This window comes from Chrysemys picta, chromosome 2 (assembly GCF_011386835.1).
Source record: "Chrysemys picta bellii isolate R12L10 chromosome 2, ASM1138683v2, whole genome shotgun sequence".
NCBI lineage: Eukaryota > Metazoa > Chordata > Testudines > Emydidae > Chrysemys > Chrysemys picta.
In genome coordinates this window covers 98,144,014-98,161,545 of record NC_088792.1, presented here as the reverse complement: position 1 = coordinate 98,161,545, position 17,532 = coordinate 98,144,014, and the positions used below count along the sequence as shown (strand labels likewise).

Here is a 17,532-nt window from a genome sequence, read left to right as displayed (position 1 = left end):
AACTGAAATACAAGATCAGTTTTCACAATCCATCCAGTTGTAAGCAGAAGCATATACAAATGCATAGGCCCATGGGTTAAAGTTTCTTGGCATAGGCCTAATTGAGTTGACACAAAACAATGAACTGCTGTAGATAAGCCTTGTGTTCAATGACAACTATCATATTTTTCCTTTGTAGTTATCAAATTGTCTATCTACACATCTGTCACTTCTTCAGACATGTATTTCTTAAAGCTGACTTTGACTGTATTATGTAGAGTTGTTGTAGCTGTGGTGATCCCAGGATATTAGAGACAAGGTGGGAGAGATTATATCTTTTATTGGACCAACTTCTGTTGGTGAGAGACAAACTTTCGAATTTACACAGAGCTCTTCTTCAGGTCTTTATCAGTCAGAAATATCTTCAGCTACTATTTATCATGTGCCAGAAATCTCGAGCTCCTCTGCCACCTAGTGCTTTAAATAAGTATATTTTGTTTCAATTACCATCAGCTCTGGACAATCAATATACATAAGGAGCTTGCAGGAGCCCTTTGTTAGAATTCACTTGCTAAGTGAATCCCACTTCTCATGAAGTTCATTACCTCTCTGCATATTTCAGAGTAGCAGCCGTGTTAGTCTGTATCCGCAAAAAGAACAAGAGTACTTGTGGCACCTTAGATACTAACAAATTTATTTGAGCATAAGCATTGGCCTGCTAAACCCAGGGTTGTGAGTTCAATCCTTGAGGGGGCCATTTAGCGATTTGGGGCAAAAAATCTATCTGGGGATTGGTCCTGCTTTGAGCAGGGGGTTGGACTAGATGACCTCCTGAGGTCCCTTCCAGCCCTGATATTCTATGATTTCTATGATAAGCTTTCGTGGGCTACAGCCCACTTCATCAGATGCATGCAGTGGAAAATTCAGTAGGAAGATATATATATATATATATATATACACACACACACACACACACACACACACAGAGAGAACATGAAACAATGGGTGTTACCATACACACTATAAGGAGAGTGATCAGTTAAGGTGAGCTATTATCAGCAGGAGAGAAAAGGAACCGTTTGTAGCGGTAATGAAAATGGCCCATTTCCACCAGCAATTGACAAGATGATGTGAGGAAGTGTAGGGGGAGGGGAGGGAAATAAGCATGGGGAAATAGTTTTACTTTGTGTAATGGCCCATCCACTCCCAGTCTTTATTCAAGCCTAATTTAATGGTGTCCAATTCGCAAATTAATTCCAATTCAGCAGTCTCTTGTTGGAGTCTTTTTTGAAGTTTTTTTGATGTAATATTGCGACTTTTAGGTCTGTAATCGAGTGGCCAGGGAGACTGAAGTGTTCTCCAACTGGTTTTTGAATGTTATAATTGTATCCATTTGTAATTCACCTCTGCCAGACATGAGCTAATGCTGTGACTCAAAAATACATCTGAATTATTGTGATTTTTGCCGTTAGACGCACCAAACGACGAGCATTTTAGATTCCCCCCCCAAACACACACACACACACACACACACAATAGAATACTCCCAAACCACTACAAAACTTTACTAAATGGTCAACACACTTCAGGTTACACAAATACAACGTAAAGATGTTGATATATTATCTCTATCAGATTTTCAAACTTCTGTCACATTTCTGTTCAGCAGCTTATTGTAACACCTCTCTGTCCATTATGTTGCATCACTCAAAAATATAGCAAAGTGTAACTCTAGGCTCTGTACATAAGTGGTCTAAAAATCCTACTGACAGGCAAAACAAACTTACTCTTCTGATCCCTCCCCAAAACAAATCTGTATCTTCCCCTCAAAGGGGAAAAAAAGAAAAAATAATCTAATCACTTTTCTCACCCTATCTCCTTCCTCCTCATCCCTTCCATCTTTGGCACCAAAAAAATCTTCCATTCTGTGTTGCACTCTTGTAATTCCACATTTCTTTGGCTTAATTTGTGGCTGGGGAGTCAGAAAGACCTGGTGGGATTTGGAGGGGTTTTTGGCTGGACACAAAAGAAAGGATTCAAGTAATTTCTGGCTTGAATAGGGCCATGCTGTGACTGTTGGCTCACCTCCACCATCACTCATTCCTTCTCTGGCCTGAGGGTTTGCAGGTCAGGCTGCATGATCTATCTTGAGGATATCCCACCCTTACACCTGTCCTCATCTCAGTCCTTTGGGTTTGGAGGTCATCAGCTAGGTGGAAGCCCATTCATAGCCCCAAAAACGTAAATTAACACAATTAAGGTTAACTGGCAGTGTCACATGCCTTTCCAGAATTCTGAATACATCTACACTTAAAACCTCTGAAAACTAAGAAATAAAGAGTTAAGTTACACATCAGCCTCACTCTGCAACTTTAACTCAGGCCTCTTGAGATGTACCATTTTTCAAGGAGGGGACAGAGATGTGTGCCATATCTCAGGAATCCTTTGCTTAAATGACTTCAAATTTGGATCATTAACCCTTCCCTGACCCATCACGGAACACATCAATTTTCAAGATAATCCAAAGCAAGTGCAACATTTTAGAGTACTGGGGGAGGACGGAAGGGGAGAGGAGAAATCCATATTTAAACAGTGAGTCAGTCTCAATCTTAATATAAGATCACCACTGTAATGGGAAAAGTGAGGATTCAGTTGACTGTTGTAACTGAAGGCACTAGAAAGCAACAGTTGCCAGGGGAGGGTGGTTTTGCATCCTCCCTGCACAGAGTAACAACAGCCTGAGCCGTGCATCATATGCACTGCAAAGAAGTACTCTCTTCTTCCCACCCCAAAAAAGTTCAGCATGGAGAATGCAGATTGGCCCTCAAAACAGTGGGGACTTGGTCAACTGGGACAACTACAGATCACTCAGCTGTGGCTTACCTGATCAAGTCTTATGGCTGTGGCCCGCCATTTGCTATTGTCCTTACAAAATATGTTTCCAGTGAGTATACTTAATATTAATGTTTGTGCTTTCATCCAAGGATTTCAAAGTACTTTACAATTACTAAAGGCCACGTAATAGCCCTCTAAGATAAGTTTCTACTTCACATCTTGATAAACAGAGATGTTAGATGACTTGCTGTAAACACTCAATGAAATTCCAAGCTCAAACAACTCCATTTCATAGAGACCCAACTTAAAAATTACCCCTGCTCCCCATACATTTTTTTAAGTTGATTTTTCTCGGTTCATATTCTTGGCATCTAATCAAAAGAATTTTGAAAAGCCAGACAACTTTTTCAGAGTAGCAGTCAAAATAAATAAATAAATAATAAAAAAAGCAGAGAACAGCTCTCCCTACAGAACTTAATATACTTTATTTTACAGCTGTGAATGTATTTTACATTATGCCATTACGTAAAAATCACCATTTAAGTTTACAGTAGTATAGCATTAAAGCATACTTTTTACAACTACGATGCTATTACATTCAGATATTTCCCACTGCCACACTATGGCAATGACATTCAACCCCACATAAAGGAAATGCTTTTGAAGTAGGTTTTCCAAAAGGTGACAGCTTCCCATCTTAGCATTAAGTGAACTAAAAAAATGAATGTTCTTGATAAACATTTTCTTCTTTCCTGAAGTATCAACTGTTTTTGACCACATGGAGTTCTATAGTTCCATGGAATCAATTCTGTGTGAACCAGCTTGGACGTTTTCTGTTTCTTTCAATGATCCGCTTGCCTTCATCTTGTTCTGTGGGCTTCTCTCCCTCATACAAGACTACAGTCTCAACTGTGGGAGCATTAAATGGCCCTGCTTCCTTTTCCTTTATTTGGATCCTTATGAGACCAGTTTCCATTTTAATTTTTTTGTAACAATAGCCACAAAGGACATGCTTCTGTTTCAGATTGCCACATTCAGGACAAACATCTATATTTGTCTAAAAGATAACAAAACAAGGGAAGTTTAGAAGTGAAGAAGTTGGGACAAACAGGGAAGAACTTCATAAAATGCTAAGAGATGGTGGAGTGAAGGTAATGAGCAATAGCTATTTGTTCCATTAAACCTCATTTCAATTTTAGTGAGATATATGATTTTCCCACAAGCAACCACATGGAATACTGCCATGCAAATTCCAATTTTACTGATATGCAGGCCTACTACTCATCAGAATAAAAAAAGAACCTGGCATCTCTCCCCACTTAAAAACTTAAAAGCAAAGATTTAGTAGTAGAGAATTGTAGTGCAATTTCATATTACAAAGACTTTAAAGCATACCACGGTTCCATTTATTTGTATAGCATCAGGTATAAAATTACGAACTAACCACTTACCAAACTAAGTGAATCAACCTTGTGTTTTGGTGTTTTGTTTTCTTACCAATTTGCAAAATGTATAGATTCTCAGGCCAAAAGTTAAGGGCTTGATCCTACAAAATGATCACTGGGACAAGTGTTTACTATAACAAGAAGTCCTTTTGAAGTCAATGGCTAAAGTATTACGCCTGGTAACGTTTGCAGGATTGGGCTCCAAAACACACAAGCTCATCTTCATATGCAGGATATTTAGCCATTTCACTCACACTGAGATGTATAAAGAGATTTCATATTTTATTGGTTTGGATCTCAACTGTACTCTTATTTTAAAATGTAGTTTAAGGTTGCATATTTTGAATGTAACATTTAGGATGTACTTTAAGTGGCATAAATATTTTAAATATATTTATAGAGAATTTCCAGAGAGGTTTTTCAAGGTGTTCTCACCATCGAGGAATATTATCTTTTTTGAGCTTTAGAAAATGATGAGCACAAAGTAAGTGTTTTATAAACATACTGCATTATTTAAAAAAAGTTATTTGCAATGAATGAGATGGCAAAGCTAATAGAAATTTGACAGATTACCTTGAGTTTTATAAGTTTACTAGGATGTCTTCTTCTGCAGCGGTTCACCTCAATAGTACGTCTCTTCTTGGGAGCTGCCATCCAAAAGATGCTATCTAAAAAGTTTGGAGCCTTGTTACTTTCTTCCCTAATATCTTCTAGTGGATCAGGAAGAGTAGCTGGAGCCTGAACAGCCAATGCTGGTGCTTCAGAAAACAAGAAAAAAAAATGCGTCAGAAATAGCCTACAACTACTGAGTTCAGTTAATTGAATCCAATGCTTTTGCAATATGTTACATGGCAAATTAAAATAGTGCAGTTTACATGAGCATGGCTCTGCTGACCTCTTAACTTAATAAATGTTAAACTTGTAATGTTATAAAAAGAAGGAGAATTTCTAGGACTATATAAAGACTGAATTAAATTACAAAAAACTTCATTAACACACAGTTCAGGTTTTTGCTATGGAACAATACCTTCTTTTCCCATATCCTTCTGGAAGATTGGACTTCAAAACCCTAAACTCTAACATTAGAAAACTAGGAAACATTCACCTTAAGTCTCCTTATTTATCTTTGAAAAGAACTGTAGCACTACAAAAAAACACAAGCCACAAACCTACAAAACTCACAAAAAGTACAGTTAAGATTCCTATTCACACACGACTACCGCCATACAATCTAGTTCTTCCCTAGATTCAATTCTGCTGATGAAAATGTGGGTGGTTACGCATGTTTGTAAACTGACCTCTTCCAGTCTTTCAGATGACAATACAGTAACTCGGGGGGAGGGATAGCTCAGTGGTTTGAGCATTGGCCTGCTAAACCCAGGGTTGTGAGCTCAATCCTTGAGAGGGCCACTTAGGGATCTGGGGCAAAATCAGTACTTGGTCCTGCCTAGTGAAGGCAAGGGGCTGGACTCGATGACCTTTCGAGGTCCCTTCCAGCTCTATGAGATAGGTATATCTCTAAAAATAATAACTCCTCACTTAACGTAGTTACGTTCCTGAAAAATGCGACTTTAAGCGAAACAATGTTAAGTGAATCCAATTTCCCCATAAGAATTAATGTAAATGAGGGGGTTAGGTTCCAGGGAAAGTTTTTTCACCAGACAAAAGACATATATATATATATATATATATACACACACACACACACACACACATACACAGTATAAGTTTTAAACAAACAATTTAATACTGGTACACAGTGATGATGATTGTGAAGCTTGGTTGAGGTAGAGGAGTCAGAGGGTGGGATATTTCCCTTACTGCTAAATGATGAACTAGCAATTGGCTGAGCCCTCAAGGGTTAACTCTCTCACTCTACAAGGCAGCAGGAATGGAGGGATATGCGCATTCCCATAAGTACACTGCCTTGTTAATTAGATCAGCTTGCTGAGACCACAGCTGCTGCAAGCTCCCTCCATCCTGAGCCCTGCTCTATGGAAGATGGGGTAAGCGGGGTGCAGGAGCAGGGGGGGACACCCTGATATTAGTCCCCCTCTTCCCCACCCCCCCGGCACAGCAAGCAGGAGTCTCGGGGAGCAGCTCCAAGGCAGAGGGCAGGAGCAGCACATGGCAGTGGGGGGAGGGACACAGCTGAACTGCAGGCAGCTACTGCACAGGGAACTTAGGGGAGCGGGGAGCTGATAGAGGGGCTGCCAGTCCACCCTGGTTACAAGCCCCATCAGCTAGCTGCAAGGGGCTCTTCCTGCAAGCAGTAGACAAAGCAGGCGGCTGCCAAACGACGTTAGAAGGGAGCATTACACAACTTTAAACGAGCATGTTCCCTAATTGATCAGCAACGTAACAACGAAACAAATTTAACGACTTTAAGTGAGGAGTTACTGTAGTCTCCATGGTTGGATTTACAGACTCATAGACTTTAAGGTCAGAAGGGAACATTGTGATCATCTAGTCTGACCTCCTGCACATTGCAGGCCACAGAACCTCACCCAGTCACTCCTGTAATAGACCCATAACCTCTGGCTGAGTTACTTAACTCCCCAAATCATGATTTAAAGACTCCATATTACAGAGAATCCACTCTTAAACCTGCAAATGACCCATGCCCCATACTACAGAGAAAGGCGACCCCCGGCCCCCCAAATGTCTACAATCTGACCCAGAGGGAAATTCCTACCTGACCCCAAATATGGTGATGAGTTAGGCCCTGAGCACGTGGGCAAGACCCACCAGCCAGACACTTAAGGCTTAATCTCTGTAGTAATTCAGAACCATCCCCATCTAGCGTCCCATCACAGCTGCTGCTAGCAGTCACAGATCGGCTACATGCCATTGTAAGCAGTATCCTCATATCAGCCCCTCCATGAACTTATCAAGCTCAACATTGAACCCAGTTAGCTTGCTTGCCCCCACATCTCCCCTTGGAAAGCTGGTCCAGAACTGCGCCCCTCTGCTGGCTAGCAATCACATGATCAGACAGGCATCCATCGCGCACTGCAAGGGAAACGGGACTGGGGAGGGGAAATGGTCTCGCTAAGCTACTGGACCGAGGCTGAGAGGAAATGGGTCAGTTCTGGCTCCGCCACAGACTCCCTGTGTGCCCGGAGGGAAGCCACTTGCTCTCGCGGAGCCTAGTCGGCTCCCCATCGGCGAGGCAGGGACGATAATGCCCGGTTTGGGGGGAGCGGGAGGGCAGATCTCTCAGGTCCTGCAAACGAGGAGCTCGGGACGGAGGGCGCGCAGCCCAGGCAGCGCAGCCTCAAGAGCTCGGGAGCCTGCAGCTCAGACGGGGGCAATGCCGGGAGCCGACGCAAGGGGCTGAAAGCCTGGCCGGGCTCTACCTACCCCAGGGGGGGGCGGGCAGCCCCCGCAGGAGACTCCGCTCCAGCTGTCCCCAGCAGCGCTGCATGAGCCCGCGCAGTCCGCGCGCCGGAGACCAGAAAACCACCAGCGCCGCCATCTTCCCTTCGCGGCGCAGACGGAGAGGCCGCTTGGTCTCGGGAGAGCCCGCGGGGCAGCCTGGGAAAGCGAGTCCCCTACTCCTCTCGCGCCCGCCAAGCTCCAGGGCGCAGGACTGCCACTCCCAGCATTCTCTGCGCAGCCCTCCACACAGCCATCGGACTACAAGCCCCAGCATGTCTCGCGATCGCCCCAGGGAAGTTAATTAGCGCGTGAAAACGGGGAATTCCCGGCATGCCCGCGCAGCCTCCCCGTCTCCGCCAATCAGGGTTCGGAGTCGGCGTACGCGGGGAGGTGACTCAGGCCGGCGGCGCTGCAGCGGGGCTCGGACCAAGATGGCGGCGGAACGCGGCTACAGCTTCTCCCTCACCACATTCAGGTAGCGGCGAGGTGGGGCGCGGCGGGGAGGTGGAAGCGGCGGCGGTGCCGGTCTCCGCGCTGCTGCGGGGGGCGGGGGCTCGTGGCCGGGAATGGGCGGCAGCATGGGGTGGGATTTGCACAGTCATCGCCCCCCTCCCCCATCTCCATCCCGGGCCCTTCCCCTGGCGTGGGGGTGGCGGGTTTCTGGCCGCGGGAGTTAGATGGGGCCGGCGGGCGAGGAGGTTTCACTTTTCAGCCGGGCCGCCCTGGCTCGACGGGAAGCAGGAGCCGGACGCCTGGGTTCTGCCGCTGACACCCCGGCGCTGCCATTGCTGTGAGCGGAGCCCAGCGCCGCTGTAACCAGGCCCCAACCCAGCCTGCCGGGGCCTCGCTCCCCGCCCCGAGGACGGGTTTGGCCCCGCGGCGGTGCCGATGTGGGTCAGCGAGGGGTTTCTGTGAACGGGCAGTAGCTGGGGAAACCGGACCCTGCTTGCCCGAGGACCGGTTTAGAAAGTGACCCGAGTCCTTCACAGCGGGTTGGAGCGCGACTCCATAGTGGGGTTCCTGGGCTTGTCTGGCTGCAGCGGGGCAGGCAGCTTGCTCTGGGTGCGTGGACTTGTATGTAGTGGGAAGGGAAGACGGACACGTTAAAAACAAACTTAAACAAAATCCAAACCCCCGCCGCGCTAGACTGCCTCCCTGGCTCAATTTGTGTTTTGTAAAACTTGATTTCTGCTCAGAAATACCCACTTCACGTAAACCAACAGAGGAAGCAGACTTGTTTTTAAGAAAGCTGCTTCAGAGTAACCAGAAACACTCCACGGAAGCACAAAAACAGAAACCGAAAGCAGGAATCTGCAACTCTAGAGTACCTCCCTCCAATAAGATTATGTGGGCACTTTCTCAATTGTAGCAAAGTGTTGACTGAAGCTCTATTGAAATACAGCAGATGAAACATTTCTGTATTAAATATAGAATTTCCCTTTCATTGTTTTAGGGGGGCTTTTTTGGATGTGCATATTAAACACATTAAGATCTGTAGCTTAATGTACTGAATGTTTCACCACAGTTTGGAAATCGTATTTCCTCGTGGAATTGCAAACCTTTTAACTCACAACAGCTATTGTATTTCCTGAAACTTACTTCAAATCTACTTGGCATTTGTTTCTCTAAATTATTTCTCTTTCCCCACCCCCACTCCCCCCAAAGTAAAAACTAATACTACAAGTCACTATCCTTTACATCACATTTACTGTTTTTATGCCATTATCACAGTCCAAAAACAAATCTGTTCTTGTGCAAGCTGATGTTCAAACCACTTTGGTAGTGTCCAGTATTATATGTATGGATCTATTTGCCGATGGTCATAGCCTTTGTGTGTGTTTTGTTCAGGACAAGGTGTAGAGAGCTCAAAATACATATTGCAGTATTTACTTCTCTTATAATTCATAGGCAAAAGCATAGGAGTAGATTCTTGTTTGCTGGGTCACTTCTCTAAAACCCATTCTTGCAGGGTCACAAACATCATATCAATATTATATCTATATAATTGTCCCCTAAAAAATTTCACAAACTACGTACATTTAGCATCACTTAAATGCAGCCACTTCTGGGCTGGAAGGCTGCAACTAGCTGTTATACACCACACTGTAAAAGGGTGGTTGGGTGAAGGGAAGACTTGGCCAAGTACATAGGGCTGACTTCTATTCCTACAAAAAGTACAGTGCTCTCTTTGATGTCCACAAAAAGAGGACAAGACCACCAGTTTTAAAGTGTAATTCAAAAGATCAGATAAACAGTACATTGGATGGCCACTCAGTTTACATAATCACTTGGTTAGATGAAGGTCTGCCTGTTGTTCCAAGAAGTCTAGGTATTTTAAGCCTAATAGGTAAGCACTAAGATGACCCTGTATAAACAAATTCACTTTAAGCCTGGAACAAGTGATTGTTTTATTCACCCTTCTGTGGAATTTTTTTTTTTCACTACCATTCAGTAAGGGTTGATGTGGTGGCCTGTTGAACTGCCAGTTTTGTAAACCCACACTAGTAAATTCCCTAGTTTGACTATGAGGATGAATAAGTATTTTTCAGTTGTCTAATGTGGCCCAAACCTTCCTTCAAAAATCTGTATGGTAAAAGCAGACAAGGGGGAAAAAAAAAATTGATGTGACAATCATTCTTTCTTGAGTCTTCTGCTTCCTTGGGTTTGCCAAGAACCCATGCCCTGCTTCTAAGTGAGACCATTAAATTAAGTGCAAATCTCTTATTAATAGAGACCTGTGCAGATACAAAAATGTATATCCACATCCGATCCGCAAAAATTGTCTGTGAATATCTGTAGATAGCCATGGATTTGCAGAGCTCTAAACAGCTCCACAGGTCACCATGCAGCAGTGACCTGGGGCGGAGGGCTGGCCTCACCTGTCCACTTTTCAGAGTGGCGGATCCGTCCCCCTCTTCTTCCTCACCCCTCCTTTGCCCTCCGGCCAGGCCAGTGTGGCAGTGTGGAGCCCAGCCGGGGAGCCTAGGCAGCCGTGGGGGTGGGGGCTGAGAGCAGCCAGTGGCCGTATCCCTGCCTGGCTGAGGGTGGGTGAAGGGTCTGCGACTCCGTACCAGCTGCCCGTGTGGCTCTCCCTTATCTGGCGCCAGTGCGGGGAGGCGGGGGTATGCCTAGGAGCCTCAGCTTGGCCACAGTAAGAGCCAGTCGGGCAGGTGTGAGGAACCGCGGCATGGATACTCCACCTGCCCTGGGCACGGGCCGGGGGCTGCTCAGGTGGAGGATCTGCCATGGCTCACCACAGCTGACCCCCCAGCTCTTACCATGGCTGGACTGGGGTTCCGAGGTGCATCGGCCTCTCCCTCCACCCCCTCCCTGGTTAGGGAGAGCCACGCTGGCAGCTGTGGGAAGTCTAGGTCCTTCCACCTGCTCCAGATCCCTGTGCAAATACAAAAATTTTATCCGCATCCAAGCTGCTATCTGCAAAAATGGTCCATGGCTGTAAAGTGGATACCCGTGGATTTGCAAGGCTCTACATATTAATTGAAAATAAAATGAGTAAAGTTGAAAAGAAGGGAACGTGCTTTTGGGACCTGCTTCTTTATGTTTTACTTGGTTTCTAGAAAACAATTTTCATCAGGTATAGTGCAAGTAGGCATCACAGAAGATTCATGACAGAATTCTGCAACAGCAAAATCTATGGTAAACCAGTCCAGGTCCTCTACAAGCTAGAGTGAGACTTCCACACTTACTTTCCTTTGTGATCTGCCTTACTTGATGCTAGATCTCAAAAGGTGAAAGACAAATATACAACATTTGTTTAGCTTTCAAATAAAGACTTGAGAATATTTTCTTAATAAAGTATCTTATGGCTGAATTGTATGTGTTCTCCTTTTTAGCCCTTCTGGTAAACTTGTTCAGATTGAATACGCTTTGGCAGCAGTTGCTGGAGGGGCCCCATCAGTTGGAATTAAAGGTATAAGACATTTTCAGAGGTATATTAAGATGTGACTAATCCAATGCTAGATTTAATGCTCTGGGTTTTAGTATGATGCATTGTCTGGAAGGAGAATCTCAACAGATTTTTGGCTATTTGAAAATGCATATTTCCTAGTTACTCTGCTGAGGTCTAGGGAAAGGTGATTTATAAAATAGCATGGAATTGCATTTTTTTTTCCATTTTAGATGAATTTTCACATGCTTTTGGTTGGCATAATATCTCCAAGAGTTGATTTTCAGAGAAACAATTTAAAAAAGGGGAAGGCTGAAGAGAATATAAATACTGTACAAAGATACATTTATGAGGAACGTACATTTTGAGTAAATATTCTAGTTTAGAGGGAGATTTAATAGACATAAAAATCTTTCTTCTGATTCCTAATCCTTGGGTAGGTAGGTCAGTTTTGAACTAATTTACATAACAATTACACCTAATGTAACAATTGCTACAACTTCCTTATATACATTTTAAAATGGTAAGAGATGAAGGAGGTATGCTCGGCACCTATGTATGGTGGGGTAGCTGCTCTCAAGGATGACTGCTTAATATGCTAATGTAAATCTTAAGAGCTATGGGAAGGTGGGAAAATTTTTCACATGCTAGCAAAACTGTTTCGTGCTTCAGCTGCTCTTGATAACTGTTTTATATTGAATGTATAAACATAAAAATGTCTTTTTCTTTCCAGCTGCAAATGGTGTGGTGTTGGCAACTGAGAAGAAACAGAAATCCATTCTCTATGATGAAAGGAGTGTACACAAAGTAGAATCAATTACTAAACATATAGGCCTGGTATATAGTGGCATGGGTCCTGATTATAGGTATGAGAACACTGCTGCTGTTCAAGAGGGTGTTTGTATTGGTCTTGATTTAGATCTTTTAATTCACGAAAACTGGAGGCACTGGTGCAAATAGGCCTTTCTGATCTCCCAGCTCTCCCTCATCCATTTCCCCAAGAATATTAAAGCCATCAGTTGTCTCTTAATGGTTAACCATGATGGTGGTATGTAATATAATGTTATAAATTTTTTCTTAACACAAATATCTTAATTGAATCATAAATATAAAAACATTTATACTTAATTGAATAAAAAAATAGAGAAACTTTTATGAAAGAAATCATTTCAAATCAAGTAAGGTTTCATGTTTCCTTATGTCTCAGAGTGACTTTTAAGTTGGTGCATAATATATCCCAGTGGAACACATGTATCCATTCCCTTAGATCACTCTGGCACTGAAAATACAGAATTGTTTAGTCCTATGTTATAATAGAACTTTTAGCTTAGGTGTCATAGATGTTTTAGCTTTTTCCTATAATTTTTGGTTTTGCTCTTTTGTAGAGTACTTGTGCACAGAGCTCGGAAGCTTGCCCAGCAATATTACTTGGTCTACCATGAGCCCATTCCAACAGCTCAACTAGTACAGAGGATTGCATCTGTGATGCAGGAGTACACACAGTCTGGGTAAATAGTTCTTACTAAACTAGCTGCAATGTTGTCTGTTCTTACCAAATATTTTTTTACTAAAATTTCTGCTTTCCTGCCTCAGGGCTGCTTATCATATACATAGGAAATTACCCTTTCTTGTTCAAGTTTCCCCATCTGTAAAATACTTATCTAACTCATGATGATGTTCGTAAGGTGTTTTCTGATGTGAGGTGAAAGATGCGGTGGAAGTTTATTGTTAATTGACAAACATTTTATGCCTAAAAGGGAGGGAGGACCTCTCTTGGTCAAGAATGTTCTTGCAGTGTAGTTTGGGTGAGAGGAACTGCTAGTTGTCCATGTGGTAGTGGGTGGAATGTACTGTTAAGTGTCTTGAAAGTGTGAAGGTCATAGATCCCCATATATTTTAAATTTGTGGACTGTGGACTTCCCCCATTCACTATTCTTTTTTTTTTAAATTTTATTTAAGAAAAAGAGGAGGCAATGAGATGACCTTTTGTGTATTACAATGCTAAAATGGACAGATTTACTATGGTTATCTTATCTTAATTAGATTGTGAGGAGGAAGGATTTTATAATGGCTAATTTAGTTATAAAAATGAATATTGGGAAAGCGAATGATACATTTAAGGGTGGTCTTACAAACTTTTAAAATAGATAATTTTAGATTTAAGCAATGGTTGTGGGTTTTTTTTCTTTCTCTCCCTGTAGTGGTGTACGTCCTTTTGGAGTATCATTGTTGATATGTGGTTGGAATGAGGGACGACCATATCTATTTCAGTCTGATCCATCTGTAAGTATGTTGCAATTGTAAAATAACTGAGTGTTTGGCTTTTAGAGCGATGTTCAAAGTTTTGTGTGCTTGTGAGATACCCTCAGGGCAGGAAGACTTTGGACACTGAAAAAGTTGATCACCTTAGGAGGCGATCAGATTTCACCTAATTCACGTGGAACATGATCAAAATTATTTATTCACACTTGCAGTGCAGGACTGTAAACTTATTTTGAAAGTCCACTGTTCTGTGCCCAAGCATTTTTTTTTTTTTTTTTTTAATATATACTACTTGTATTTCATAGAACTGGATGAAATTTTTCCAACAAAACTTTTTTGGGTGAAAAATGCAGACTTGACAACACGGAAGTGTTTCATGAATTTGTGTTAATTTTGCCTAGTAGTTCATTTGATAGAGACACGCACCACCCCCCCCCCCCAACCCCCCGTCAATATGTTTAATTTCAGTACATTCTAAACAAAACATTTTGCTTTTTCAGTTTGAAACAACGTTTTATTTTGAAATTTCCTTTTATTTAATTTTTATTGAATTCAAAAAGCTTTTTTTTTTTTTTTAAAAAGCTCAGAATCAAAACAAAACATTTCATTTTGTTTAGAACAAAATGTTTAGTGTGACCAGAAGTGTAAATTTTTTTTTTAACTTTGGAATTTGCTGAAATTTTGTTTCTGGTTTGATACAAAACTGATTTTTGTCCTGACTTTTGAGAATTGGCAGCAAACCAAGAAATATATTGTTCACACAGCTCTAGTATTTAATGAAGGAAATTAGTCATTGTAATGATACTTGAGGAAATCTAAAAAACTGAAATGTACCTAACATATTAATGTAAAATTTCAAAGGCTTTATGGCCTTGGAAAAGTGATTATATTTTATCCTGTTCGATGCATGCAACTTCCACTGACATTAAAAGGAGTTCTTGCTCAGATTAAGAGCAGCATGTGTGGCTCTGAGAGGCAAAATATAGTTTAAATAATGCATTACGAAACAGCTATGCAATTTCATTTATCATACAATAATATATAAAATGCACTGTAATAGACGGTGGAGGCACACATTTCCCGGTGAGTTTGTCTCCCATCTTTCCCAATAGTTCAAAAATTTTCTCTGTTCAACGAGCCACAAGTAGAAATGGCTTTTAATCGCTGTTTCTTTTTGTTTTTCACAAAATTCACTTTTCAAGGAAGGGGTAAAATGTCAACTGAAAGTACACAGTATCTTAAATAAAGGAATATTTGTACTTTCTTAGCAGCAGACATTTAATAGCCAGTCCTCAAAACCCCTTCTTTCAGAGTCTTGTATAGCTATTAGGAGCCTTAAATATCCAAACCAAGAAGTTTTCATAAGAAACTATTGTATTTTAGTTTACAAATCAGTTGAGTGATTAGTAAGTGTTAGAGTAAATAAATTACATGAAAATAATTCAATGTGTTTTCATCTATTCAGGGGGCTTACTTTGCATGGAAAGCAACAGCAATGGGAAAAAATTATGTGAATGGAAAAACTTTCCTTGAAAAAAGGTAACGCTTCTGCATTACCTATCAAACTCTTAAAACAGTGGCTCTCAACCTTTCCAGACTATTGTACCCTTTCAGGAGTCTGATTTGTCTTGCGTACCCCCAACTTTCACCTTCCTTAAAAACTACTTGCTTAAAAAAATAAAACCTAAAAATACAAGTGTCACAGCACACTATTAATGAAAAATTGCTTACTTTCTCATTTTTACCATATAATTATAAAATAAATCAATTGGAACATAAATATTGTACTTATATTTCAGAGTATATATAGTGCAGTATAAACAAGTTACTGTTTGAATGAAATTTTAGTTTGGACTGACTTCACTAGTGCTTTTTATGTAGCCTGTTATAAAACTAGGCAAATATCTAGATGTCCCCTGAAAGATCTCTGCGTACTCCCTGAGTACATGTACCACTGGTTGAGAGCCACTATCCTAAAATATTGATATGTACATCTGTATTAGCTAAATTCAGAATTTCACAGCCAGATTACAATGTGTAATCATTTACAGTATTTTAGATGTTCTGATATTTATAATACAATATTAAAGTGAAGATACTAGAAGCTTGAGTAAAACTGAAAGAAAAATGTTTCTGCTTGTCTAGCACAAACTTCTTAACTGGCCTGGCTATGAGGGGGTGTTTGTTAGAGGGCAGGAGGGGAATGGTCCAGTGTAACGAACAGGTTATATTCAATATCTTAAGTTTGAAGTGGTTTTGTTCTATACTGTCAGGTTAATGGAATAATCCTAATCCAAGTTGCATGTCTGTGAAACAATACATGAGGATTCTAGTGGTCTTTGAGAGAATATTTTAGGCTTCATACGGAACTGTGATCTCATTCTTTTTTTGTAGATACAACGAAGATTTGGAACTTGAAGATGCCATTCACACAGCTATCTTAACACTAAAGGTTAGAGAAATACCTTAAATAGTTTTTGTTGTTGTATGAAATTATTGATATAGTTAAGGAAACTCTCTTTTCTCTTTAACAGGAAAGCTTTGAAGGGCAAATGACAGAAGATAACATAGAAGTTGGGATCTGTAATGAAGCAGGGTTTAGAAGGCTGACTCCAACTGAGGTTAAGGATTACTTGGCTGCGATAGCATAGTAGTCAGCAAGACTGTGTGGATTCACACGGATCTTTTTAATTTTCGCTACCTAAATGTTTTTGTTTGCAGTTTCTGCATACTTATTTCTACATGGTTTGTCTGACTGATATTTTAAATATTATCGGTGCAAATGCTCTGGTCCTAAAACTGATACTTGGAATCTTAATACAAAGAATTATTCCCATTGATACATGGAATCTTTGTACATGAAATTGTACAAATATAAGTGTTATAATAAAAGCTTATAAAAGCTAATGAATAAAACATACAAAAGGCACAGTTTTGTGCGGAATGTTTGTCTTCAATTTTCTATATAAAGTTCAATTTCAGTATAATTATTTTATTAAGGAAGCATACATTTTAGTAACAAGCACATATAGCCTCAGCCTTGGAGCTATGCCAGCCAAACTAAATTGATATTACTTTTAGTTTTTTTAAACACGTGTGAGAGCACGTGAATATTACTTAACATTAGGACTTTATTTATAGTGTAATATAAAAAAGCCCATACAATTGGCTTCAGTGAAGTTTGTCCAAACATGGAATTATCTAATCTCTGTTACATATAATGCAGAATGAGCCAAGTCCTCCAGGTATGGTGTGGATCTCCCATGTAGTTCAGTAAGAATACTGCTTTTGGAACACTAGAATGATTGTACCATCAACTTGCATGTCTGCTAATACAGGTGTTCTGTTACTGGAGCATTTTTCATAGCTCAAGAACTTGCATTTTTCGAAGTACTGTTGTTTGAATTGATGTGGGAAAATAAAGATCCTGCTAGCTATCAAGCACACAGTATTTTTCCAGTACTATCAATAAAATTCTACAGTAGGTGGAAAGGAAAAGGGATGCCTTAACATAATCATTGAATTGTGCTTAACTATGTAAAGTACCCTTGAAGTGTTAATCTAACTTCTGTGAAGTAATGGGACACTTGTGTCAAGAACTTCTTTAGAAGCAACAGTGAAATTGTGAATCACAAGTGTGAGACTGGGTACTCAAGTGTTTTATTTTTAGACAAGTTTTGGTATCATTTCAAAGTTATGTAGAACTCTGAATTTGCATTACAC

At 41.1% G+C, this 17,532-nt stretch overlaps 2 protein-coding genes across 2 annotated transcripts; one reads left to right on the top strand and one right to left on the bottom strand.

Moving 5' to 3' along the window:
- Window positions 1-3,276: 3,276 nt before the first annotated feature.
- On the bottom strand, window positions 3,277-7,757 carry MRPL32 (mitochondrial ribosomal protein L32). The gene is made up of 3 exons (XM_005287302.5): window positions 7,623-7,757; window positions 4,833-5,017; window positions 3,277-3,871 (listed from the first exon to the last, which is right to left on the bottom strand). The coding sequence occupies exons 1-3, from the start codon at window positions 7,735-7,737 to the stop codon at window positions 3,617-3,619; spliced, it is 555 nt and encodes a 184-aa protein (XP_005287359.2). The 5' UTR covers window positions 7,738-7,757; the 3' UTR covers window positions 3,277-3,616.
- A 168-nt stretch (window positions 7,758-7,925) lies between these two features.
- Window positions 7,926-16,738, top strand: PSMA2 (proteasome 20S subunit alpha 2). The gene is made up of 8 exons (XM_005287303.5): window positions 7,926-8,115; window positions 11,495-11,571; window positions 12,281-12,413; window positions 12,933-13,055; window positions 13,749-13,830; window positions 15,275-15,348; window positions 16,204-16,261; window positions 16,344-16,738. Exons 1-8 carry the CDS (start codon window positions 8,072-8,074, stop codon window positions 16,458-16,460), a joined length of 708 nt encoding a protein of 235 aa, XP_005287360.1. The 5' UTR covers window positions 7,926-8,071; the 3' UTR covers window positions 16,461-16,738.
- Window positions 16,739-17,532: the final 794 nt, after the last annotated feature.

Coding starts and splice junctions, on each gene's coding strand:
- MRPL32 (XM_005287302.5), bottom strand. CDS start 7,737: ATGGCGGCGCTGGTGGTTTTCTGGTCTCCGGCGCGCGGACTGCGCGGG. Junction 5,018..7,622: donor GCTGCCCGCCCCCCCCTGGG/GTAGGTAGAGCC, acceptor TGTTTTCTGAAG/CACCAGCATTGGCTGTTCAG. Junction 3,872..4,832: donor GTAAACTTATAAAACTCAAG/GTAATCTGTCAA, acceptor GTTATCTTTTAG/ACAAATATAGATGTTTGTCC.
- PSMA2 (XM_005287303.5), top strand. CDS start 8,072: ATGGCGGCGGAACGCGGCTACAGCTTCTCCCTCACCACATTCAG. Junction 12,414..12,932: donor GGCATGGGTCCTGATTATAG/GTATGAGAACAC, acceptor GCTCTTTTGTAG/AGTACTTGTGCACAGAGCTC. Junction 16,262..16,343: donor CAGCTATCTTAACACTAAAG/GTTAGAGAAATA, acceptor TCTCTTTAACAG/GAAAGCTTTGAAGGGCAAAT.